General features: G+C 45.4%; 1 protein-coding gene and 1 pseudogene across 8 annotated transcripts in view; one reads left to right on the top strand and one right to left on the bottom strand.

The window, feature by feature from the left end:
* Positions 1-26,964, bottom strand: part of SMARCA4 (SWI/SNF related, matrix associated, actin dependent regulator of chromatin, subfamily a, member 4) — an 83,118-nt gene that overhangs the window by 38,211 nt on the left and 17,943 nt on the right. For all 8 annotated transcript variants that reach the window (XM_045852865.1, XM_045852864.1, XM_045852863.1 and 5 more), the window contains 13 exons: positions 26,283-26,687; positions 25,648-25,746; positions 24,464-24,722; positions 22,233-22,359; positions 21,492-21,665; positions 20,140-20,313; positions 18,516-18,683; positions 18,379-18,429; positions 13,887-14,017; positions 13,653-13,710; positions 4,175-4,296; positions 3,721-3,871; positions 2,148-2,311 (listed from right to left, as the gene is read on the bottom strand). In XM_045852865.1, the coding sequence (XP_045708821.1) occupies positions 2,148-2,311; positions 3,721-3,871; positions 4,175-4,296; positions 13,653-13,710; positions 13,887-14,017; positions 18,379-18,429; positions 18,516-18,683; positions 20,140-20,313; positions 21,492-21,665; positions 22,233-22,359; positions 24,464-24,722; positions 25,648-25,746; positions 26,283-26,687 (2,083 nt within the window). The remainder of the gene's footprint in view (positions 1-2,147; positions 2,312-3,720; positions 3,872-4,174; positions 4,297-13,652; positions 13,711-13,886; positions 14,018-18,378; positions 18,430-18,515; positions 18,684-20,139; positions 20,314-21,491; positions 21,666-22,232; positions 22,360-24,463; positions 24,723-25,647; positions 25,747-26,282; positions 26,688-26,964) is intronic.
* On the top strand, positions 9,168-9,285 carry LOC123828640 (annotated as a pseudogene).

Below are 26,964 nucleotides of genomic sequence, written 5' to 3'. Positions count from 1 at the left end.
CACCCCTCTTGGGGGATTCTTGCCAGAATTTCAGAAATAGGCACTTCACACAAACAAACAATGTGAAGGAGAGCCTGACCAGAGTTCAAGTGTCAAGATCATAAAAAACAAATGTGGACTGGGGAACTGTCACAGACATGTGACAACAAAATGCAAAGTGGGATTTGGGACCAGAAAAAAAGATTATTACTGGGGAAATAGATATTTAAATACGGTCTCTAGATTCATGACCAGTATTAGGTCATTGTTGCCTCCCTGGTGTTAACTGTCCTAGGAGGCCAGGTGAAAGATGCATAGGAATTCTTTACACTATTTTTAAAATTATTGTAGGTCTGAAATAATTTTGTTTTTCCTCACCCGAGATTATGTTAATTGATTTTTGGAGAGAAAGGAAGAGGTGGAGAGGGAGGGGGGAGTATGGGGGAGAGAGAGAGAGAGAGAAAGAGAGAGAGAGAGACAGACAGACAGACAGACATCAATCAGTTGCTTCCCATATGCACCCCAACCAGGGCTTGGACCTGCAACATGGGTATATGCCCTGATCAGGAATTAAACTCGAAGTCTAGGTGTGTGCACTGACCAGGAATAGAACCCACAACTCTTTGGTGCACTGACGACACTCCAATTAACTCAGCCACCTGGTCAGGGCTGAAATAATTTAAAAATGAGAAGTTAAAACACCAGGCTGCAGAGCAGCACATTGGGGAGAGCTCTGTGAAGATTAACTTACACCTCAGGGGAACAAATGGAGAGGGGACTGCAGCCACTGGAGGGCTGGGAGACAGCGCACAGGCAAGTGCACTGGGAATCTGAGAAGCAAGGTGGGGCTGACCACAGAGGAGGAGGCAAGACCATCTGCCAGCCTGGGACCGCCTACCTCACTGGGAACAGTCCTCTCTATAAAGCCTGCCAGGGCAACCTGTTTTATAACATCTTGAGGCAGGGAAGGCAGAAAGAATAAATAAATTTCTCCAGGTTAAACTCTTTAGGGGTTCTGGGATCCCTACCCATGAGTGTGTGGCCCTTGGATGCCTGGCTGTCTTGAAGGCAGGCAGACACAAGCACTCGGCTTCCCATTCTTCCCTTCATCCACTGACCTAATGACGACGTGGGCCCCACTGAGCACTGGGCTGAAGACAAAGGGTTCCCCTCCAGGGCCAGGCCAAGAGCATAGGTAAGCCTGGCAACAGAGCATATCATCCAACCTGGCTGATAACTAGCCTGGTGCCTGATATGTGACCTGAGCTGGGTCAATGAGAGGGAGGCCTAGGGCTTCTGGAAACACCGTGGGGCTGAGTTGGGAAGAGGGCTGCCCAGACTGGTGGGTGGAATCACGAGCCCAGGAGGGTGTCTGCTAGGAGGAAGAGGCCAATGAGAGCCTCAACAGGACGCTGTCTGGGGACCCAGGTCCCCCACTACCCGTGAGCATCGGTGTCACTAGGGCGGGGATGGGACTGATAGGGCTCCAGTGCCACTGGTAGAAGATGGAAACTGTCTGTTCAATGGCTCCACTCCAGACTTCTAACAGGAGGATCTTTAGTTTCTTCATGTGCAATTTGCTGGTTGTGGGCCTGAAGAGAACCTTAAGGACATCCTGTGAGAGCTTCCCCAACTGAGACAACGGATGAACACGGTCACCCGCCCCTTTCCTAACCTGCCCCTGGAAACCACAGGCAGGCTGTTATGGGTTGGGTTGTGTCTCGCTAACAGCCATGTGTTGAAGTTCTCAATGCTAAAACCTCAGAGTATGGCTGTATTTGAGGAAAGGGTTTCTGAAGAAGTAATGAAGTTAAAATAAGGTCATTAGGACGGGCCCTAATCCAATGACTGGTGTCCTTACACAAAGAGGAAATAAGGATACAAGCAACAAAGAGGGAAGACTGTGTGAGGACACAGGGAGGCAATGGTCATCTACAAGGCTAAGCGAGAGGCCTCAGAAGAAACCAGCCCGGCTGATGCCTTGTTCTCACGCTTATGGAGTCCGGGAAAATAATGCCTATTTAAGCCACAAGGCTGTAGTACCTTGTTAGGGAAGCCCGAGTAAACTAGCACACAGGTGTCTGAATGAAACCTGGGGTGCCACTGAAGCCGGGCAGCGGGGTACCCACACTGGCTGCTCCCAGGCCTCCAGGGGTGGGTGCACTTACGAGAGAGGTACGATGATGAGGAAGGGCCCATTGATGCGCTTGTGCTCCATGAGGTACGTGATGAGCGCGATGGTCTGGATGGTCTTTCCCAGGCCCATCTCGTCGGCCAGGATGCCGTTCAGGTTGTTGTTATACAGGGACACCAGCCACTCCAAGCCCTTGATCTGCAAGCAGAGAGGTGGCCCGCACTGAAGCCCAGGTCGGGTTGGGGAGCCTTCTCCGCACTTCCAGGACTTGAGCACAACCAGGGGCAAGAGCAGCCCTAGCCACCAACTGCCCTGAGCCACCCGTGTTTGCTCCCAGTCACCCCACTCCTTCTTCCCTTAGCCTCATCCTCAGCAACCATCCCTGTGAAGTCACCGGGTTGCTGTGTTAATAACATATGTACAGGATATTAAGTTGCCTTTTCAGATGCACATCGGTACTTCAGTTTCTGTTACAAGGCCTGTCTATCACTGCCTGACACCAAGCCATGTAGCACATCGGAACAAACCTACCCACAACCACGTGACACTCGATTCAGGAGATCAGAGCTTTGGGGGAACCTGCTGGTGAATCCACCGCACAGCCAATAACTGCCTAACCACTGTATCCAGATTAACTGAGAGCTTTCCAAAGCTTGCAAGGTTTCCACAATATAGGCAATTACATAAAAGAATGTTTTTCCAATGGAATATTAAGTATATAAAGAAAAGTTTAGAAATTTTCATAAGAGATTAAGGAAGTAACTTCTGGCCAAGCTCTGATTCCCTTGATTACAACACTAGCCACTGGAAATGTCCTCTGGTCACAGGCTTCACCTCTTTGGACCTTGACATCGGCATGGGAGGTTCTGAGAGTTCTTTCATGGAAAGTTGGGGTGTAGGGGCCACACCCTAACGGAAAATCAGGGAAATGTGTTCTTTGATTGGAGATAAACCAGCTGCCTCTTGGGAGCTTATAAATGAGCTCAGATATGGGGCCAGAAAAAAAAGAAATTTCCACTGTGGAAGCGCTGACTCTCGGCTGTCCCAGGGAGGCCGGACAAAGAGCTTTAGTGCCAGCACCACTTCACACTTCACCTTCACAGAAGGAAGAGCTGGGGCTGCAGGCTCCAGACAGCTAAGCTCACTCCTTGCTCTCGCATGCTGCACAGAGCTTCCTGCAGAAAATATGCACCTGGTGCTGGTTTGACCGCTCCCGAGCTGTAAGATTTTGAGGAACTACTGTACCTCTCTGTTCCGCAGTTGCAGCCCCCTCACCTGTAAAATGCGGAGGCTAAGAGTGCTGACTTCAGAGTCGTTGGGGATTCAGAGGCTAACAGTGGCGAACATGCTGCTACCCTGCCTTGCACAGATCAAGCACCCAGCAGATACTGATACACTGCACCGTTTCATCTCCTCCTGCTGGCTGACTCAACAGATCATATTTCTGCTTTATAGAAGGGGACACTGAGACTTAAGAGAGAAGGGGTGAGGTACCAGAGACAAGGAGTAGAATGTGAACTTGGGTCTGTCTGACTTCAGCAGCCTCCCACAAGCTGGGAACTAACTTGCTGAGACTGCTATGTAGCCACGGCCCCCTCCAGCCTCACCTGGTACTGTTTGAGGACACCATTGACCATAAGCGCTGACTGCTTATCCACCCTTTCAGTGACAGCATGGGCTACAGCATAATAGGACTGCAGGCCACGAGCGAGGGCCTGGGACACACCATACTCATCATCAACATCTTGCTTGGCATTCCTGGAAGAAGACAGAATCGGCAGCTGAGGACACATATTTGTATTTGTGACAGTGTACTCTGATATAAGACTCTGGACCAGCCCTTTCTGTCTGAGGACCCGTGACCTGAGCCATAAGACAAACCAAACTGAAGCTGGACAGTCTCAAGACAGGCAAGGCAGCAAATACTAATCCAGGGAAGAATGAGGCAGCGGCTACCAGCTGGCCAGTGTGAGTGCTGCCCAGGTAGAGGCCGACAATCTAACAGCCCTGCCCCCAGTGAAGGAAGCTGGTGGAGTAGGAGCATGTGCAAGGACGCCTTACTCAATGATGTGCCGGGCATCCACCTCAGAGACGTCATCGCTATCTGGATCTGGAATCTTCTTTTTCTCCTCCACAGGTAGGGTGGGAGGCTGCGCTGGCTGTGGCTGTTCCTCTTCCTCCTCCTACCAAGAGACAAAGCCATGTCACCTCAAGACATCCCACAGGGACAGGCACAGGATTCAAGGGGGAAAACACATGTTTGACACGTATCATGCCTCCTCTTTTAATTGATCAGTGTTTTATTTTTAGTTGTCCCAGCGGAGTCCAGACACTTCTTTTCAAGGCTAACTCAGGGTACTCTGTACTTTAGTTACTACTAACAAATTCTTCACGCCCCCGCTTCCGTCACACAACAGATTCTACACATTTATTCCTTGTCCAACTTACTCAATCAGTTTTTCACTGGAATCTCTAGGATTTTCCTCAATATAAAACACTTTTTAAAAATATTTACTTATTTTCAGAGAGAGGAGAAGGAAGGGAAAAAGAGAGGGAAAGAAACATCAATGTGAGAAACATCAATCAGATGTCACTTGTACATGCTGTGACAGGGGACCAAACTCACAAAGCCAGGCATGTCCCCTGACTGGGAATTGAAGAAGTGACCTTACACTTTGTGGGATGAAGCCCAACCAACTAAGCCACATCAGTAAGGCATCAGTATTTGTGACAGTATTTGGATTTGTGATACAAGTCTTGTATCAGTCTTGTATACTCAATATCTGTTCCTCTTGATTTACTTCTAGCTTTATTGATATGGCTTAAAATGCCTAAAATATGTTCAAACAATACTGGGGATGACAGACAGAGGCTTTCTATAAACCTGTAAATTAAGTATAAATGTTATTTCACGAAAGCAATTTTTCAGCATTTACTGAGATGATGAAGGGATTTTGTGTGACATATTGGGGACCACCCTGCCTGGTATCAGAAGCTGTAACCCCCACCAACGCTAAGGCTGAGGGAACGACCTTGGACAGTAAGCCACCAAGGAGACAGGCTTATCTCCCCGGCAGGAGCTCTGCTTCTGCTACTTCATTCATAACTGGCCCCCAATGCTTGGTTGGTTAGCCAATGATGGGTAAGATTCCCTAAGGGGGGAACGACCTAAGACAGGCACGATTATGTGGGAGGTCCCCAAGGAAGGACTTTGGGGGCTACAGCAAAAGGGGGTGATGGACCCTCGCCCCTCGGCTTTGACATAGCCTGAGTCCAGCCTGAGTCCTCATCGTGGGGGAGAAAATCTCCTTATCTCTTGGCTGCCTTCGTTCTCTTGCTCCACCTAAGCCTGAAACAATGACAGGGTAGTGCAGCTCTGTGCTGGAAAGGGCGGGTTTCCCGGATGATCAGGCCTAAGAAAGAATATATAAAATCCTGTGAAACCTGCTTTGTTTAGAATGCTCTCAGTTGAATGATGAGGGTCCAGGGAAGAAGTAAGTTTGTTCTTTAAAGATTTTTATAGCTCTTTGACCCTGACTCAGAATAGGCCCTCAGACTTCCTTGTTACCTATTGTTTGATCCTTCCTTTCTAGCAATGAGTAATGAGCTTTACCTGAATTCTTATGCAAACGAAACCAATAAAAAGCCTCTCTGGAGAAGGAACGGGGCACTCTCCCCACCAGAGAGAGTGGCCATTTCGTTCCTACTTCCCCATAAGACTTGGTTGTCTCTGTGTGTTTTTCTTGCGTGTTGACGAGCCATCCACAGCGTTTTTTGGTCACTGCCGGCTGGTAATTGCGACAGTGACACATTAATATACATGAACGCACTTCCCAATAGTAAACCATCTTTGTATTACTGTATAACTCATAGAGTCTCAATAATTATCTTCTTTCTCTAAAATGGAATGACTATAAAGCTAAAAAATATATATTTCATTAATCTGCAAAACAATTCCAGTAAAAATCCAGCGGGATTTCTCTTGGTGCATGCAAAATGATTTTATAATAAAAAGGTGATAACAGCACAAATGTTTTGGGCCAAAAAAAAAAAAAACCCCTTAACTGGTACAGACTTACCCTAACTGATATTTTCATGTCTGAAATTAAAATGTGGGTTAGAGTTCTGGCTAAGCCTGAGTGAAGCTGTGACAAATTCTCTCTTCAACAAGCAACTTTAAGCTGAACAAAATTGGAGAAAGCAACGATTTCAGATCTCCCTGAGACTGAAAAGTATTAATGCTTAAAAAACCACTGCCCTTCAGGTAGGAAGTGTGGGAATGGGCAGTGTTCTTATATGGGACTGCTTCCAACACCCCTGCACCTCAGCTCCATCACGAAGGTTCTGCCAGGGTGGGCAGTCGTGAGGCCTGGCTGCTGAGGTTGATGGGGACTCAGTCACTACTTTATGGAACTGGGTGATACCCGCACCAGTGGTGCTGCTGGGGAGGGCGAGGCTTTCAGCTGTGGCTGGGAAAGCATATTAGTGGCTGGAGCTGTGCCCATGTACTGAGGAAATGAGAAGAGGCTAAGCAGAAAATAAAAGCCGTATTGGCTCTGGGTGTCTAAGCACGATCTCTGTCCCATTGTTGGGTGACTACTAAATTATGAAGAAACACATCCCACACCTTGAGAACCAGGATTAAAAATAAAAATGAGAATAAAACCAAAACAATAAACTGAGCAGAGACACCAAAGGCAGCACACACTGTGGGGAAACAATTCCACAGACTCAGTCCATGTAAATTACTGAATAAGCAAACAAACAACACTATCAAAACAATCGTTTCCAGGGGAAAAGTCAGAATCTGAAGTGGTTAAAATAGGCTTCCACTGAACGTTACAGTACCAGAGAAAGGAGGAAAGTGTGCTAAGTACTCAGGAAAAAGCAACTGAACCTGTCTCTGTTCCCAGATGTTGGACTTAGAATTATAACTTGGAAGAAACTAATATAAGTATTTCAAAGCTACTATAAATATGTCCAAAGAACTAAAGGAAACCATCTTTAAGCACAATGCATCAAGAAACAGTTGAAGTGGTTGGAGCATTGCCCCGATATGCCAAGATTGTGGACTTGAAACCCAGTCAGGGCACATACAAGCAGCAACCAATGAATGCATAAATAAGTGGAACAACAAATGATGTTTCTCTTTCTCTTTCTCAAATGCAAACAACAACAACAACAACAAAAAACACACACAGAAAATCATAATAGAAGACAGCAATGAAAAACTCCCTCAATTTGATGGAAAACATGAAACTATCCAGACAAGACGCTGAACAAATACCAAGGAATATAATAACAAAGACAGGTTTCACAAACTGCCAAAGACAAACAGAAAATCTTAAAAGCAAAAAAGAGAAAAACAAAGTATCAAGTAGAGTAGCATTAATGCAATTAGTGGCTAAATTCGCATCTAAAACAAGAAGCCAGAAAGTTAGGAGGAAGCTATTAAAAGGAAAAAGGCTGTCAACAAATAATTCTATGTCCTGCTAAATTATCTTTCCAAAATGAAAGCTAAAGAAATACCTTCCCAGACCTGACCAGTGGCTCAAATGGTTGGAGCATCATCCTGTTCATCAAAAGGCTGCGGGTACAATCCCCAGTTGGGGCACATACAGGAAGCAACCAATCAATGCTCCTCTGTCTCTCTCCCCCCTCTTCTTCTCTCTCTAAAATCAATAAGCATATCCCTCAGGTAGGATTAAAAAAAAAAAAAAAACTAAAAAAGCTTACTGACAATAAAAAACAAGAAATAAAATGCTACACTAAAAAATAGTTAACCCAAAAGAAGGCAGTAAAGGAGAAATAGAGAAAAAAAGACAGAAGACAAAGAAACCGCAAAATGGAAAATGTAAACAAAATCATATCTATAATGAAATGTGAACAGTATAAAACTCAAAAGGCAGACAGTGGCATCCCAGATAAAAAAGCAGGACCTAGCCATCTGCTATTTCCGATTCAAATGAACAGAGAGCTTTAAAGTAACACAACAAAAACATTTACACTATGCAAACAGTAACTACAAGAAAGGTGGAGTGACTGCACTAATATGCAACAAAATAAATTTCAACACCAAAAATATTACTAGAGACAAAGACATATTTTATGACAGAATGTTAAATATATTAATAACGATTAAATACAAGAGCGGGACCACGCAAAAACCCTGAAATTATCCTTTGGAAGGTAGACCCCTTGTATTATAGGCTCCCCCCACCACCCCGCTAGAGGAGTGTTGTAAGAACCTCTCTGTATCAGTCGGCCAGCTGTTGTTGAGAGAGGCTGCACTCGGCTTCACAGTGGATGTTTGTGAAGACTCTTTCAATGTGTCTACCAATTTCATGATGGATGATTTACAAGGGCACCTGCCCATACCTCGTTGAGTGTCCAGCAGTTTTTGAACAAAAACGGCATGACTCCCTTACCCTACCCTCCCAATTCACCCAATCTCATCCTGAGCAACTTTTTGTGTTTCCCGAGTTGAAAAAAGTCCTCAGAGGGAAACGTTTTGCCGATGTGGATAGGGTGACAAAACAGCAAGCAGCACTAGACGATATCAAAATCTATGGGTTCAAAAACTGTTTTGAGCAGTGGAAAAAACGTCTCAGCAGGTGTATTGTATCAAATGGAGAGCACTTTGATAGTGACTAAAGTTTAAACATGAAAAAATAAGTACACAATTTTTAAATAAATAAATTCCATTTTGGGGGTCCCCCCTCATATACCTATCAACAGAGCATCAAAATATATGAAGTAAAAACTGACAGAATTTAAAGGAGAAATAGACAATTCAACAGAAACAGCTGGAGAGCTGACAACTTCACTCTCAACAACTCATAGGACAATTAGAGAAAAACCAGCAAAGACACAGAGGACCCGAACAGCACTACCCACCAGCTCAGTGTAACTACCATACCAACGCTCCACCCAAAGACTACAGAGTCCTTTTCACGTGAACATGAAACGGTCCCCAGAATGCTAAACTATAAAATGAGCCTCAGTAAATTTAAAAGAATTAAAATCATACAAAGTGTCTTCTCAAATCAAAAACAGGGTATTTCAAAGAGAGCTTATGCAATCAAAACCAGGAGCTCTTAACACTATGACCTAACATTAAAGTTCTCCATAGGATGTAATAGACACTCAATGTTTCCTGAGGAGATTTAAGAATTCTTTCAAAATCTGGGAAATTCTCAAATTCTTAAAATTTAGTAATATACTTCTAAATGACCCAGAGGGTCAAAAAAAATCACAAGAGAAACTAGAAAATATTTTGAACTGAATGAAAACAAAAGCAACATATCAAAATGTATGAACTGCAACTTAATCAGTGCTCAGAAGACAATTTATAACTTTAAACACCTACACCAGAAAAAATGTCCCTGCCCTGGCTGGTGTGCCTCTATAGATTTGAGTGTCAGCCTAAGAACCACAGGGTCGTGGGTTCCATTCCTGCTCAGGACACATGGCTGGGTTATGGGCCAGGTCCCCAGTAGGGGGAGTGTGAAAGGCAGCTACACACTGAGGTTTCTCTCCCTCTCTTTCTCCTCCTTTCCCTGTCTCTAAAAATAAATCAATAAAATCTATTTAAAAAAGAGAAAAGAAGTCTCAAGTCAATAATATAAGCTTAGGTAGACTAGCAAACAAAATAAAAAGCAGATTACTAAATTACCAAAATGAGCAATGAAAGAGATATCATTACCAACCCCATAGAAATATGTTAATAAGGAACTACTATAAATAACTTTATGCCAACAAACAACAAAAATGAAATGGACAAACTGCTAGAAAGACATAAATGATTAAAACTGACTCAAGAAGTACACAAATCTGAATGAAACTTGTACCATCTAACTGAATTAGTAACCAAGAATTTATTCACAATGAAAAGGCAAGTCCCACATGGCTTAACTGAAGAATTCTATTAAATATTTTAAGATTAATACAAATTATTCACAAACTCTTCAAGAAATCAGAGGAGTGAACATTTTCCAACCCCTTCTATAAAGCCAATGTTAACCCAGTATCAAAACCACAAACATATCACAAGAAAGCTACAGACCAAGATCCCTCATGAATACAGACCCCAAAGACCTCAACAAAATATTAGCAACACTGCAATATACAGAAAATACTGTACACAAGGACAAAGTAGAACTAACCCCAGGAATGCAAGGTTGGATTAATATCCAAAAATTAATTTATATAATAAAGCATATTAGTAGAAAACAGACAAAAACCAGATAATCAAACTTAATGACAGAAAAAGGAGACAACAAAATCTAGCCCATTTGTGATAAAAATTTCGATAAACTAGAAGAAAATTTACTCAAATTGATAAACAGCATCTACAAAAAACCTGCAGCTAACACCAAAGAGCACTGACAGACTAAATGCCTTACTCGTAAGACTGGAAAAAAAGGCAAGGATGCCTGCTTTTGACACTTCTGTTCAGCACTGTACTGGAATCTAGCCAGTGCAATAAAGCAAGAAAAAAGAAACTGAAGGCACATGGACAAGAAGGGTAGGTAGTACTAAAACTGCCATTATTTACAGATGGCATGATCCTGCATGTGAAAATTCTAAAGAATCCACAAAAACAACAAAACAAAACTATCAGAACTAACGAGTATACCAAGTTTGTAGGCTAAAAGATCAGGATTTTAAAACATCAATATAACAAATTTAATTTTTTATAATGGCAACAAAATATCTAAAAATACAATTAAGGAAATTCTATTCATAATAGCAACAAAAGGAATAAAATATTTAAGAATAGCCCTGGCTGGTGTGGCTCAGTGGATTAAGTGCTGGCCTGCAAAATAGAAGGTTGCCAGTTCAATTCACAGCCAGGGCACGTGCCTGGGTTGAGGGCCGGGTCTGTAGTTGGAAGTGTGTAAGAGGTAACTCATCAATGTAGCTCTCGTTCATCGATGTTTCTCTCCCTCCCTTCTCATCTCTCTAAAAATAAGTAATTAAAATCTTTTAAAAGAAATAAATTTAACAAAAAAGTATAAAAACTGTACTCTGAAAACTATAAAACACTGCTAAGTGAAATTAAGGATGATCGAAATAAATGGAGAGACATTCCATGTTCATAGATTGGAAGGCTAAATATTGTTAAGATGTGATTCTTCCCAAACTGATTAACAGATTCAACTCAAACCCAATAAAAATCCCAGCAATCACTTTTATAGTAACTGATGAGTTGATATAGGAACATAGGAATCTAGAATAGACAAAAGCAGTAAGGTTAGAGGAGTAATACCCTGGTTTCAAAAACTTACTATAAGTTACAATAATCAAGATAGACTGGCAGGAGAACAAAAAGAACACACAGAGATCAACAGAGTAAAACTGAGAGTAAGAAACCCTTACATTTCCAGTTAACTTGATTTCCCATAAAAGTGCCAAGACAATTTCAAGGGGGAAGAATAGTCTTTTCATTACATGGTGTTGTGTAAGTGAATGTCCATATGCAGAAAAATAAACTTAAACCTCCACCTCATAGAATTCAACTCAACTATGACCCTAAATGTAAGAGCTTAAACTATGAAATTCTTAGAAGAAAACAGTAGAGAAAAATCTTTGTGACTTTAAAAGAGATCTTAGATACAATACCAAAAGCACAATTCATAAGAAAAATTGATAAACTGGATTTTACCAAAATTTAAATTTTCTCCATTTCAAAAGACACCACTGAGGGAAAAAGGCAAGCCAACTAGAAGATATTTGGAAGTTATGTATCTGATGGGGCATGTATCAAGAATATACAAAAAATTCTTACAACTCAATGAGATGACAAATGACCCAAAACGTGTGAAAGATCTGGACTTTGACCAAAGAAGATACATGAATAGTGTATAAGCCTAAGAAAAAATGTTACATCATTAGTTACTAGGAAAATACAAATTAAAACCACAATGAGATACTACTACACACCCACTAAGATGAGTATAATCAAAAAGACAGATACACCAACTGCTGATGAGGATAGGAAGAAACTGGATCCCATTAAATGGTACAACCACTTTAGAAAAGTTAGGCAGTTTCTTACAAAGATGAACATAAACTTACCATGAGACCCAGCAATGCCGCTCCTAGGTATTACCCAAGAGAAATGAAAATGCATGTCCACACACATACACATGTGCAGAAACGTTCACAACAACATTACTCGTAATAGCAAGGAATGGAAACATAAATGCCTCACTGGTGAAAGGGGAAACGAACACGGCACATGAGAACAATGAAATGTGACTCAGGACTAAAAAAAATAAAGGCCTCTTGACACACAGAACATGGATCAACCTGATAAGTGAAAAAAGCCAGACACAAAATACTACGTTACATGACTCCACTTGTATGAAATATTCAGAAAAGGCAAATCTATACAGACAGAAAGCACATCAGTGGTCTCCTGGGTCTAGAGGAGGGAGCAGGAACAAGCTAAAAACAAATAGGAGGGGGCATTTTCGGGGGATGGAAAACATTCTAAAGCTGATATGCAGCAATAATTGCACAGTTCTGAAAATTCACTAAAAATCACTGAATTGTATGCCCACTATGGATGCATTTTTATGGTATGTAAATTATACCTCCATAAAGCTGTTAAAAAATTACAACAAAATATTACACTGGTTGAAGAACCATTATAGAGTGTTAAAAGAAACTGAACAGGTAGCCCTAAAAGGACTCCAATGGATATAAAAACCAAACATACCGTTTTTAAAAAATATCACCAGTCAATAAGAAGGGACGGCTTTTACGGAATGCCAATTTACTCAATACTACTGGGGTCGGGGTGGGGGGTGGTCAGAGCTCCACCTCATACCCTACACCAAATACATTCCAGAAGACCTAAGTAGAAGAGAGTGAAGGGAGTAAAAACAGGACAAAGGAAAAGATATATTTAGGTGAACAGTAAGCTGATTTCAGACTGGGATAAATATAAAAGAGTGCTTAAAAATTCAGTTTAAAAACACTTAACTGATTAAACAAATGAAGCAAACCCTTCACAGAAGAAACCTAAATGATCAGTTAACACTCACAAAAATGTTCAATCTTAATAGCATTAAAAAAAAATGCCCATTAAAATTTCCTTTTTAAAAAAGGAGTGGAGGTGGCAAAGCTTTTTAAGGCACTGGAAAGCCTTTTCAGACACTCACCCGGCTGAAGGGGGAGCGAAGAACACCCTGCAGGATGCTCCCTGTGTGACATGAATGCTGCCTTCAGAAACTCCACCCCTCGATCCCTCTGAGTTATCCTTCCCAAGTGTTCAATTCTACTTAATCTGATAAATTAAAAATTAAAATAGTCATGTGAGGGTAGAAGCTACTCTATGGGACAGTGCATCTCCAAAGCACCAACTTCCCATCAGAACTGGGGCCTCGGCTGCCCTCTGCCCATCTCGTCCCACATGACACCCAGGCAGAGTGGGAGAGGGTCACAGCATGCAGAGGTGACTGAGGCACAAGGCGCAGAGGTCACCACTACAGAGCTCCAAGGGCCTTGACAGAAGGAAATGGACTCTTACCTCCTCCTCTTCTTCTGAGCCACTTTCTTCACTATCAGATCTTGGAGCTACTTCATACCTAGAAAAAAACATTAGTTTTTTAATATAAATCTCCCCAGACAGCATGAGTCACTTACCCCACCAAACTGGCTATTTCCAAATGAAAGCAAAATCACCCCCAGCTGCCAGCCCACTCCCACGGAACAAGGCTGATTCAGGATCCTGGCTGCACCTGGAACTCAAGGCCTGACTCACCCCGGGTTCATCTCGAGCCAGGCCTCCAGCTGCCCCGCTTTGGGGGCGTCCGTGCCTGTGAGGATCTTCCCGCTCTCCACATGGATCACTTTCACAGGCAGGTCACTCATTTGGCTGGTCTCATCCAGAGGCTGAAAAAGAGCCACATGTGTGACTTTCGCTTCTGTGGTGTCCATACCTCAGATGTTCGTTCACTAACCACGGCCAACTGGGGAAGTGCACCCCCAACTCCATGCCCCCAAAATGGCACACAACCATGGCCAGTGGCTGTGAAAATGGGTTACCTGTATATTAATGATTCAAGAAAACACAGAACCCATTGATGACAACAGTTTCTTGGAGGTAAGAGACATACTTGTTTTCATTTTCAAATGGGTAACTACATGTTGAACTATTCAACATAGTTCAAAATTCCAAAGAATACAGAGTGTGGATTCTCCCTGATCCCCGTCCCGGAGCCTGACAGTTTCTCTTGTCACAGATGCCCACCAGTACCAGTTTCTCACGCTTCCTTCCAGATCAATTCCATGCATCAGAAACAAGAACTGGTTTCCCCTAATTTTTACACAAATGACTGTACTATTCACATTCTTTTGGCCTTGATTTTTTCCATTTATACTGCATTTCTTAGCAACAAATGTGAAATTCTTTGATTTCTTATTTTGAGATGTCAACTTTAGGTGAACAGTTCCCCCTTCAAATTTCCTGGAGAAAGAATTCAAAATAAGGATGAATTTCTTAGTGTAAACCTTTGCATTGTGAAAATTAATAAACAAAAAACTGGATCAACTAAATTGGATCCAATTAAATTGAACTAAAGTTGGAGGTGGGAAGGCCTGTAGAGGGAGCTCTTGTGCTCTACCACTCGAAGCCAATGACCCCAACCAGGAAGTCCATTACAAACCCCACCAGAAAGAGAGCTGCCTTGCACACCCCAACACAAAGCACATCCACTTTACTACCCCGCAGGGGAACGGTATTCCTCTTGCCCAGTAACAAATCTAGACAATTAAAACCCAGTTCAACCAATGAGAAGCTACCATCACCTAAACTCTTATTTCTTTCCAGTAAGTTTTCATCTTTCTCTTGCTGGCTTTTCTGATTCATCCTTGTTTCTATGAAAACCTACCATCTTGCATAACCCCTCTGTTTGCTAGATGAGCTGCTACCCAATTCATGAATTATTAAATAAAATCAATTAGATCTTTAAATTTACTCAACTAAATTTTATTAACAGCATCTTCCAAGTTTTGTATCTTCCTCTCCTTTCTTCAAAGTACTGCAATCACCACACCACCATCCATACAGTAGAGAGAGATTAGCCTCCATGCACATTACAACCTCACCCTCAAAGTGGTCCACCTTCGTAAGGTAGGGGGGGAGTGGTGAACCAACCCCTGATGCACAAACCTCCAATTGGTGACTTTTACCCCGAGTGCTCCTTGGGAATGTTTAACAGTGCTGATGCCTGCACCTACCCACCCAAGTAATTCTGACTCAATTGTTCTAGAGTGTTATAAAAACTTCCCTGGTGATTCAGATGTACAGCCAAGATTGAGAACCACTGGCTGGGAATAAGGACAATTCACAGCCACCACTAAGTGATGCTTCTGTTACAAAGCAGGCCAGGAAGAGAACCCTTCCGAGGAACCAACCTTGCTGTACCCAATCTTGGACTTCCAGCCTCCAGAACTGTGAGAACATAAATGTTTGTTATTTAAGCTACATAGGCTATGGTGCTGTGGTGTTTTATTAAGACAGCCCAAGCTAAAGGAGCATCAAAGGTAACACACAAGGAGGCTCATTGCAGCAACACTGCAATAGGAAAAAAGGAAACAAGGGAAATCACTATCAACTGGGCAGGAGGTGAAAAGAGTTTCTCAGTGCAGGATCTTTGTAACATAATAGCTTCAAATGGGAAGCAAATTAAAGAACTATCAATCTGAATGACAAAATAGATTCTACCATGTCAACGCAATAAAATGAAAAGAGAACAAATGACTTGATATGGAAAGTGGCGTGAGATTTTTAGCTAAGTGGGAAAAGCCTAATGTCTAGATTGACCCAAATAGTCCCAAAATAAAACAAAGAGGATATAAGCACAAAGATTTCAGGAAGTATAGAGAAGACATCAACCAGGAATCAGTGTTCATGCCTGGGCTTCTACTTTGCATGTTGTCACTAACATTTTTCTGTAAGAAGTATTACATTTCAGCAACATTAGAAAGAACAGGGTAAGTATCCATGAGCTAACACGGGGAGACAGTCTGAGATACAATGTGAGGTGAGAAAAAGAAAACCATCCAGTCAGTAGCTCAGGTACAGAAAAGGCCAGGAGCAAACACTCCAATGGTTACGCAGGATTTCCCTCTGGGAAGTGGGACGAGGAGGGGTCAGGGGAGGCAAGTAAAGACAATGCTTCTCGTTTACACATCTCACTGTTACACATCTTTCTCCCAAATGAGTGTATTATATCAGAATGGGTGCTTTCAGGAGGTGGGAAGGAATGTTGTGGAAAGATGGGTGTGTGGGGAGAGCAAGCCCTCTCTGAGTGGGCCACTTTGTACAGTTCTGACTTTCGGAACAAGCCAGTGTTTCACAACCTAACTAAATCAACAATGAGTAAAGAAGTAAAACCAGCAGGGTGGGAGAAGTCACAATGACTGGCACAAAGGGTGAACTTATTCAAGTAACTTCTGTACATAATATTTGGAAAACAGACTTGGGATGAAGAACTCCAAACACAAACTGACTTCTACCTAGGAGGTCCCTTTTACAGAGGGGGATGCATTAGCAGTTCTGAATGTACATCCTGTTCTTCTAGGATTGAGCAAATAGGGAAATGTATCATGGCTAGTGGGAGCCAGGTTTTTGCTGTTTCCATACGGAAAGCGAGGATAGAAATAACCCTATGGTACTGGATTACAACTGGTGGTATCAGTGTGACTGCACAGTGTTTACTATACATACATATGAAGAGCAAGGTATGTGTGTACACACACGTACACCTATTTCCACATCTGTTTGGTGAAAGGGCCTAAAAGCAATGACACTAAGGAGCAATGAGCACTCCTAGATTTTAATTTTAAGATAGTCTTCTTTGAGAAAAGGAACTAAGGCTCGTGGGAGAAATGACCAACTCCAGGGCTCAGGCAAACAGAAGATGAGCCTGACCACTGTGGTGCACAAAGAAGTCAGGAGGCCCCCAAGAATAGTGGGGACACATCAAAAGGATGCAGAAATTTGAAGGGACTCCTACTGGCCCAAACTGAAACAATCTGAGCATAAAAATAAACATTGATAATGAATTAAACTAAGTAATCCCTTACACTAAGTAAGAATCCATGAGAGGGCACTATGTTTCATGGGCCAAACGGGAAAGAAGAAAAAGCCTTTCCTTCCTGCAGAAAGCAAAACCTTTTTAAAGAGAGAAGGAATGACGTGGAAAAAAAATTACCATTTCATAACCACTGAACCAAAAACTGATACAGGCAGAAATAATGGATGCTGAATCCACTGGATGGAAGTATTTGAAATTACAATTATGTGTACACAGTCTCAAGGATCTCCTCCTCACATGGCACTTAATCACAAAAGGAGAAACAGTAACTTCGCAGCAGGGATGGCTTGGCCAACACCAAGAGATCAAGGATCAAGGTCAATAGCACCCGTGATGGAACAAATCTGTGCCATACACTCCTGATGTGATGCACCAAGAAGGATGAGCATCACTTTAGGGTCTTCCTACCTAAACACATAACCTGAATCTCATGACAGGGCAATACCAGTCAAACCCAAACTGAAGGCCACTGTAGGAAACACCTGGCCTATGCTCCCTTGGAAATTCCAAGGTCATAAAAAGCAAAGAAAAAGTGAGGAGCTATTTAAGATCAAAGACAAAGACTACCACCGAATGCAACATGTGAACCAGAGTTTTCTACTGCTGTGAAGGACACTGGGGAGACAACTGGAGAGACCTTCATAAGGGCTGTGGATTAGAGCATGGTATTGCATCCATGTTCGTTTCTGGTTTTTGATCATTGCACAGTTACAGAAAAGAGTGACCGTGTTTTAAAGAAATACACACGGAAACACATGGAGGAAGAGGGCCACCATGTCTGTACCTGATGCTCAAATGATTTAGGGGAAAATGATGATATATGAAAACGCAGGGAATCTGGGTGATGAGTACACATATATTCACTGTTCTCAGACCACTCATGAGTCTAAAATTACGTTAAAGTAAAAACTGAAAAATAAATAATGTGGCATGTGCATAGGAAAAGGTTTGTAAGAAAACACCTAATATTTAACGATGTTTTCTCTGGGTAGTGGGATTGAGGAGTGGGTGGGATGGTGGCAGGGGACATGTACGGTTTCTTACCATCATGATATACAGTTTTACAGCTTAAAGAAAAAAAAAAGAATGAAATAGATCTCAGCTCTAGAGCTACATTGACATTTCCACAAAAAGAAATCCCTGGTTCCTCACCTCGCCATCAGGTCCTATTGCAGGTGTCTGTCCTTCTGCGTTTTCTGCCTTCTGGAAGTAAAGAGCAATACAGTCACTCCATGATGGGGAAGCTGAGGCAGCACACACCAAGAGAGCCACCCCAGTCCCCAGCATACCTTCTTTTTCTTCTTCTTCTTTTTCTCCTTGGCGACCTGGGCAGCTTTGTGCTGCCGCACCAGCTCCGTGAGGTTGGCCACGTACTCATCTGTCTGCTGTAAGAGGTAGGCCAAGCGCTTGTCCTTCTTCTGGTCAATGAGCTTGCGGTACCCTTCCTCATCTTCTGCCTGCAAAAGCGTGTGGTTATGGTGTTTGCTTGTGAGGCATGCTCATCCGTCAGCACCCAGAACAGGCAAACCAGAGTGAAGAAGTCCACTGGGAGTTACTGTTGACTAGTAACCAGACTCGCATTTAGGCAGCTCTTAGTTACACCCAACACTGTGCTGTATACAGGCCTTTCACACAACTATCACTTCTGCCTTCACTATTTCCCCAACTCTCACCCAGAGGTAGGCCCTGCAGAAACCTGCTGGACACAGTCCTCTCCAGAGCTGTTTCAAGTCCACTATCAAGTTCTGTCCCCTCTGTTCACAAACATGTCCCAAATCCAAATCCTCTCTTCTACCTGGTCCATGAAATATCTCTCCCACAGACCCTCTGACACAAGGCCCTTCTGGCTTTCTAAAAATAAACCAGCCCTGGCTAGTGTGGCTCAGTGGTTGAGTGTCAGCCTGCCAATCAGGGGGTTGCTGGTTCGATTCCCAGTCTGGGGCACATGCCTGGGTTGCAGGTTGGGTCCCCAGAGGGGGGCATGTGAGAGGCAACCACATATTGATGTTTCTCTCCCTCTCTTTCTCTCTCCTTACCCTCTCTAAAAAATAAATAAAATCTTTAAAAGAATAAGTCAGATCACCCAGCTCAGATCACACTGGGGTGATACCCCAGCTTATAATCTCCGTGATTCCCCCTCATGTTCAGAGGTAAAACCAAAGCCCTCCCAGTGGCCTGCAAGGCCCCATGTCCCCTGCCCTTGGGACTCTGACTTCATGCCTCCTCCACACCATTCTGTTCCAGGAACTACTGGCTGTGCCTTGCAATTGGCTTTTTCCCACCTCAGGCCTTTGATGTTGGTTCCTCTATCCCTAGGAGGCACTTCCTCCAAATTTCCACATTCGTGGGTCATTCCCACACTTCTGGTACCACTCACTAAGTCTCATCCTTGTCCTACTTCATTCTCTTTACTGTACTTTCAATCACCCAACACTGTCTGTCTGGCTTGGGCATCTCTCTCCCTAGGGCTGGCAGGAAGCCCATGACAGCAGGGGCTGTGTTCTTCTCTTTAATACTGCCGCCCCTGTACACACAACAATGCCTGTCAACATCTGCCCAAATAGAGAATCATCTGGAAATCAGTGGGCAGAAACAAAGGATGGGGGTGAGGACTCCGGATCATACCACTGGTGATGCACAGCCAGGAGAGGCTGCCACCTTCACTTTCTAGAGGACCTAAGAGCACCCAGCTGCCTGGAAAAGGTCATGCAGTCAAGTCCAATGGTTGGTGTGACCAGGCCCAGTATGGGGCCAGTTCTTACAGACCCTCAAACCCAAGACCTTTGTTTTTCTTTGTTCCACCTCTAACTCTGAGCAGTTGAATGCCTCAGTGTGATGTGGCGTGATGGATTCCCTGTCCCTGCAACACCAGTGCACACAAAGGGACACGCGGTCCCAAATGCAGAATTTTACCATGAGCCTCCGCATCCTCTCCTTCTCGATTCTTTCATTTTCCTTCTTCTGTTCCCGTTCTGTGTTGGCATGGTACGTGGCCACTGCCTTTGTGAGTTTCTGAATTTTCCCTGTGACGGATCGGTGATACTCTTTGAAATCCTTGGCATGCTGAAGAATGCTGTTGAGGTATTCCTACAGGGACACACGAGACAAGACTGGCTACTCGACAGGAGTCGCCGCAACACTTCCCAGGGAGAGAGAAAACTTTAAAGGCAGCTTGTTTAAAACCAAGACAACATAATCAAACAACACTGTAACAGTCTGCCTATGAGTTTCTGTGTTCTCTGTGTGAGGCTGGAGCTCAGTGCTGGGGCTGCAGTCAGAAAGGCCCGCCTTTGTACACAGCAGACAGGCAGTCGGCCTTGCCAAGACAAGCTGGCGTGAACGTTAACCACTTCAAAACGCTTCTATCCTCCCACCAAGTTATTCCACTGCTAGGATTTTTTTTTTTAAAGGAAATAGCAGAGATTGGCCAAAAACTCAAGAACAAGAATGCCTATCCCAGGGTTTGATTACTGAATGTACACAGAAAAAGGCTGGAATGGCATTTATACCAAAATGTTAACAGTGGTCTATACCAAGTACTGACTTTTTCTGCTATTTTAAACTATACCAGTAATAGATACTGACTGGAGGAAAGCTTTAGAAAATATGAGTGAACAAAAAGAGAATCATCCCAAATCCTACGTGAACAGAAACCCTGGTCTCCTTGACTGACCCTGTGAACCCTAACGTGGGTCAGTCCCTCCCCTGCTCAGGAGACTCCATGGCTCCCCCGTCACCCAGAGCAGTGGTCTAATTTGTCCCCTCAGCCCATAAGGCCCTGCCTGCTCTGACCACACCCTCCCTGTCCTCGCCTCCTCCTGTCCCCCCACTTGCTCCACACGGATCCTTGCTTTTTACAGAACACACAACACCTATCAGCCCCAGGACATCTGCACCTCCTGTCCATCTGGAAAGCTCTTTGCCCTGATATCCACGGGGCTCTGCTCAGATCTCACCTCCTCAGAAAACACTTCCCCAACCATCCTGAGTCAAGAGCTCCCCATCGCTCTCCAAGGCTGCTTTGTGTTTCTTTACACCCTATCACCTCCCAACACGTTACGTGCCCTTTGGATTGTGGCCCGTCTTCCCCTACTGCTCAATTCTGTCCAATAATGTACTCTTAGTGCCTAGAATACCGTTGTCACGAACAGAAAAGATAAACAGTGTGCTTAGACACAGAACAAGACTCAACAATGTGTCAACTGTAAGGACCCAGGTACACAGGTGGGCCAGCAGGGCAAGCAGTGCAGCTGCCAGGGACGCACCTGGTGCTTCTGCCGACGCTTGCGCTCCTGCTCGATCTTCTGCTGCTTCTCCAGCTTCTCGGTGATGCGGGCCTCGCGCAGGGACTGCCGCTTGCTGCGCTTGTAGGCCTTGGCATTAAGGGCCGTCTCGAGGGCCGTGTCCCTCCTCATACACACCACCACTTCCTGCCGCAGCTTCAGGAAGAAAGAGGAGAAACATGGGCACAATCTAGGTCATGTCCACACAGAATGAAAAATTACACCATACAAGCTAGGCAGAGGGCTGCTGCCTCCTGAAGGGTCCTTGCTAAATGCCATAAGCACAAATAAGTGTGTGTGATATCTGATAATTGCACGAGGGTGGGGTGACCACAGGTCAGGAGACAGATATTTCTGGACACCCCAGGTCTTCTTATTACCTGGGGGTCTCCAGCTCTGCTTTCACTCAACCGCACACAAAATATGTCTTACAGCTAATTCAAAAGTACAGCACCCTCAGATATTGACCTATTTAAGTTTCCTGCTTTAAGCTGGTAACTGCCGCCTAAGACTACCCATGCTTATTCATACCAAGAATAAATACCCAATTGCCACCACTGCACAGGTCCTGGAGAGGAAGGAGGGAACAGAGAGCTAATGAGTGTGGATGAGCACTGCTGCTTTCAATGGTCGAGGAACATTTAATAATCGCCCAAAATCAGTTGTTTGAATCTGGCAGAAAAGGCCCTTTTCCTAAAGCTCCAGGCCTGCGCCCGCACCCACCTGCCTCTGGAAGTTCAGCAGCCTGAGGGCCTTGAGCTCAATGGTTGCTTTGGTTCGCAAATCCCCGGCCAGCGACCCGGGTAGGTTTTCAAGTTCCTGAATTCGGTGAGCAATGCGAGCCTGTAGCCTGGAGTGCAAAAACAGAAAAAGGGCAGGCAATGAGAAGACTACAAAAGGGCCCTCCTATGCCCCTTCTTTAAAGCTGGAGCCTCAGAAGAATCCATCTTTTGTGGGAGGAAGATGCAGGTCATGAGGCAGGAGATGGCTCAAAAACAGATGCCAGCCACAAAACACAGAGGAAGGCAGCCGCGGAGAACTCAGAGCCACAGCAAACAGGAAACCGGACAGGGCACAGCTGACTTATGGCACTGCGGCAGCATGAGCCAGGCAGGCAGGCTCTCCCTGCCAGCCCTGGGAACCTACTTGGCCTGAGAGCAGCAGTGCCCTCATCAACAAATTGGGGAGATGCCTCAGAGCATCCTTGCAGGCTAGGTCTGAAGTTCCGAGGGGATAACCCCTTACTCAGTCTTTCACACTATTCATTGAGCACCTTCTTTGTGCCCACAGCCTTATCAGGAAGATAGGTCATAAAGAAGTTAGAAAATTAAACATCTATGGTAATTCCAGAGACTGGCAGGTACTCTGAGGAGAGGGCTGGAGGTGAGGAGGTGGCCAGGGCCTCTATGATGAGATGACCTCAACAATGAGGCCTAAGCGAGCACAAGGAGTCATGTACTGCCTAAGAAAAGGCCCTAAGGCAGAAATAAGCCTAACTTCTTAAATAAACAGAAATTGGAACAAGGAGAGAGGGTGAGTAGGTGAGGAAAGAGCACAGGGCATAGACTGAAAAGAAAGAAGTTTACTGAATATATAAATGGAAGTCAATGGTAGGTTTTAACCTGCGGAATAGAGCTGATATAAGTAAACTTTAAAAAGAGACTCCCAACTGCTGTGTGGGAAACAGAATGCACAGTTAAACGTGAAAACAGGGAGGCCCCAGGGAAGAGGTGCAGACTACGAGGAAGTTGTGGGGGGCGGGTGGGGGCTGAGATGAGATGATGTGTTAAGGGGTCATACACCACCTATACAAAGGGGGGTGAGGGAGGGCAAGCAAGAGTCAAGGGGCTGCAGTGTCGGTGGCCCCATGAGTGGCTGGACAGTGGATATATGGGAACAGAGACAGGAGGGAAAAGCAGGGGAACGTGAAGATATCTGGACAGGTCATCTTCAAGCTGGCCATACAGGCTGGAGCTCCAAGGCATGTCATAGCTGGGATGCACTCTAGAGATTGTCATCAGGCAAAGGTTTACTGATGCACCTGGGGATGTACAGTGATTGGGCCACAGTCTCCTTTCATGGAGCTTACACTCACCAAGGGAGGTCTGCCCTGAGCAAGTTCTAAATGCAGTGGGGAAACAGGAAGTTCAAGGTGCTCAGGGAGTGAATCTCAGGTGCCCCCATCACACAGACTGTGTGCCAGGCATCCCCCATTGCACCTGGCATCCAGGAGGCCTTGGGAAAGCAGCCAGCAAGTAATGACATGTGAGCAGGATCCACTGCAAAGCTCACACGGTTTTCTGTTTGTCTGTTTGTAGTGGGAGGGGTTGATGAACCAGAAGTTGAATACACAGTGTTGGCGAGGAGAAACAGATACTTTCATTCCAACATATATCTGAATAATCTCTGTGGAGGGCAGTTTTGAAGAATCTGTAAGATTCTCCAGTGTGCATTCCCTTTACACAAGCAAGGCCACTTTCAGGGATTTATTCTGACATATGTGCATATGTGTGAAATGAGAAACAAACACACAAATGTATTTACTATGGCATTGTCTTAATGCCAGATTAGAAATAACCTCAAGTCCACACAGCCAGGGGACTGGCTAAATAAATAACAGTATCTTTAGCAGGCAAATTATGTGCAACCAGAAAAATGAAAAGCTCCTTTTGGACAGACAGTGGAAGATCTCTGCAGTGTGTTTCTATAGAAGGAACAGGGAATACATCATGAACCATTCAGAAACAATATATGGCTGCCTATACCTGCCTACTTGCATATGCACAGCATTTTTCTGGAAGGATACACAGCAACCAAGGCACTGGAAACCTGGAGACAGAGGCGGAGGGTGAGTTCCAGTGGCGTACCCCGCTGGCCTTTGGAACTGCGAACCACACCAGTGTGCATCAGGGCTAACTTGGCTGGGGTGGCCTGAAGCACAGCAGCACCCTCACCTGTATTCCCGTTCCTGCAGAATCTCCACAGGGTCCAGGCCCCGGGGTTTCTGGATGGGGGTGATGCGGCTCTGCTTCTGATGCAGCGGTACCATTGGTGCAGGCTGGGCTGGTTGACCTGGGGACTGCGTCTGGGGTGGCATCACGGGAGAGGCGGCAGGTGGGACAGCGGGGGGCGCAGGTGAGGGACGGCCAGTGGGCTGAGGGGGGATCAGCTTCTGAGGTGTGCTTGTGGGGGCAGCAGCATTCGCCATGGGTCCTGGGGAATCAAGTAGCAGGGGCACAGCATTTAGCTCCAGGTCAATTCCAAGTGGAAATAAAAAGCCTGCTTGGTGCTCACTGCTCTGGGTACAAACTGTGCAGGCCACACCTGCCCCATCTCCCCACATCTCACTGCCACTGGCATGACAAGCAGCTTCTCACTCAGGGGTCTCCTCTCTCCTGCCTCACAGTTAAAGCCTCTTCCTGATCTCAGCCTATATGCCCTTCCCTGAAGCCCTGTACTGACCCAAATGCTGACCCACAGTTTGGTCTTTCTGGGCAGCAGTTTCCTGATTTCCACCTACCAAGGCTCAGACAAAATCTGATTTAAGCGATTAGTACATCCATGCCTCAGGCTCTAATGGGACAGGAAACTAGTCCATTTTGTCTATTGCTTCCACCCAACAGAAGGACCCTCAAATACCTGCTGACCTCTACATGTAATGGAAGGAAGAGAGGCTGCACACAGCGAGGGGACAGAACCCCGGGCTGTCCTGTCATCCTGCTGGCCTCCCACAGTGTTGAGGAGGCACTCCAGGGGAGAATGGGGGGCAGCTGTGAACTCCAAACTTAGACACACCGCGTCCCAAAAGGTTGTGTCTGCAGCTGTGCCTCCCTGTGGCCTTGTACTGGAGTCACGGTAGACTTGTTCATTCACATCCTTCTCTTCTTGTTATCAGTTTAAAGAGACCCCAGGATCTCTGTGACCCACAGGATAAGGATGGGCAGGAATCATGGAGTGGAACCAACCCAAGCCTTCAGAAAATAACCAGGGCCAGATAATCCACAACTAAGACAGCAGAAAGAAGCAAGGACTTAACTCTGGCCCTCTCTCTCTGGTCGGGCACACCCCCCTCTCTGCATGGCGTAAGCTCGTGACGGAAATCAGGCTACGGACATGGCACCACGACAGAGGAACTTACCTTCAGGCCAGGGCTTGGGAGGCCCTCCAGGGGGTTGGCCTGGCATCCCAGGGGGCACACCTGAGGGTCCTGGGGGGGGCATATTGGGCCCTCCCATACCTACACACAGAGAGAAACAATAATAGGATAAAATGTGTCCTGCATTCATCCTGTGCCCACCCCAATGGGTAGCCCTGTCTCCAGGGAACACACCCAACAACAGGTCCCTCTGTGTGGGCATCAAGGGGGAGACAGGGAGCTGGAGAAAGAATATTTTTTAAAAGATTTGTACTTATTTTTAGAGAGAGGGGAAGGGAGGGAGGAAGAGAAGGAGAGAAACATTAGTATATGGTTGCCTCTCACGTGCCCCCCACCAGGGACCTAGCCTGCAACCCAGGCATGTGCCCTAGACTGGGAATCGAACAGGTGACCCTTTGGTTCACAGGCCAATCCACTGAGCCACACAGCCAGGGCTGGAGAAAGAACATTTATCCTGACAGGAGCTTCGCCTGCCCGCCTAAGTGCCCTGAGTACCAGGCGCTGTGTCAGCCCCAAGGGGAAGCCTGTGGCTAGCAGGCCTGACGCTGCTGCCCTCACTTGGTCAGTGCACTGAGAGACCCCTCCCTCCCCCAAGGGCTGGCGATGGTGGGCCTTACCATGGGGCCTGCTGTAATTTGGAGGTGCTGGTCCTGGGCCAGGCCCAGGACCAGGGCCAGGGCCAGGTCCTGGTCCTGTTGCAGACACAGAGGGTGGAGGTAGTGTTGGCACCTGCTGCTGCATCCCAGGCATCGGCCGCTTGCCCTGCACCGCCATCTGCAGGTGATCAGGCAGGGGCTGCCCCCTGGCCAGCATCTTATAGGCCATGATCTGAGCTCTGAGCTGGTGCAGTTGGTTCTGGTTAAACGGTGTCGGGCCCCGGTTCTGCTGTCCCAAAGCCTGAGGGTCAGCACCATCCAGTGGGGCCCCTCCTGGCCCAGACGACATCTGTGGGCCCGAGGACGGGCCACTGGCTGGAACCGGACTAGAAGCATGCTCAGAGCCTCCCAGTGGTGAGGGGTAACCTGCAGGGAATGTGAATTTGAGTGGTCACTTGGCAGTACACATCCAGTGATTTTTAAGGCAAAGACAGTAACCTTCCCCACAGGCTCATACTGGCACCCACCCTGAGACTCGGGAAGGCCAAATATTTTCATTCCTGTGATTCAAACATGAGGCACTCGGAGGGCACACACCGGCAGCTAGTATAATTGGTTTCGTTCAGCCCACCTTTCAGCAAGTTGCTGATAGTTTACACCAAGAGGTTACACAGGCCTAGGTGTTCTCTGGTCCTGGCCTCCT

The sequence above is a fragment of the Phyllostomus hastatus genome, unplaced genomic scaffold (assembly GCF_019186645.2).
Source record: "Phyllostomus hastatus isolate PE091 unplaced genomic scaffold, TTU_PhHast_1.1 phas_contig_98, whole genome shotgun sequence".
Taxonomy (NCBI): domain Eukaryota; kingdom Metazoa; phylum Chordata; class Mammalia; order Chiroptera; family Phyllostomidae; genus Phyllostomus; species Phyllostomus hastatus.
This window is presented reverse-complemented; position numbering and strand designations above follow the sequence as displayed.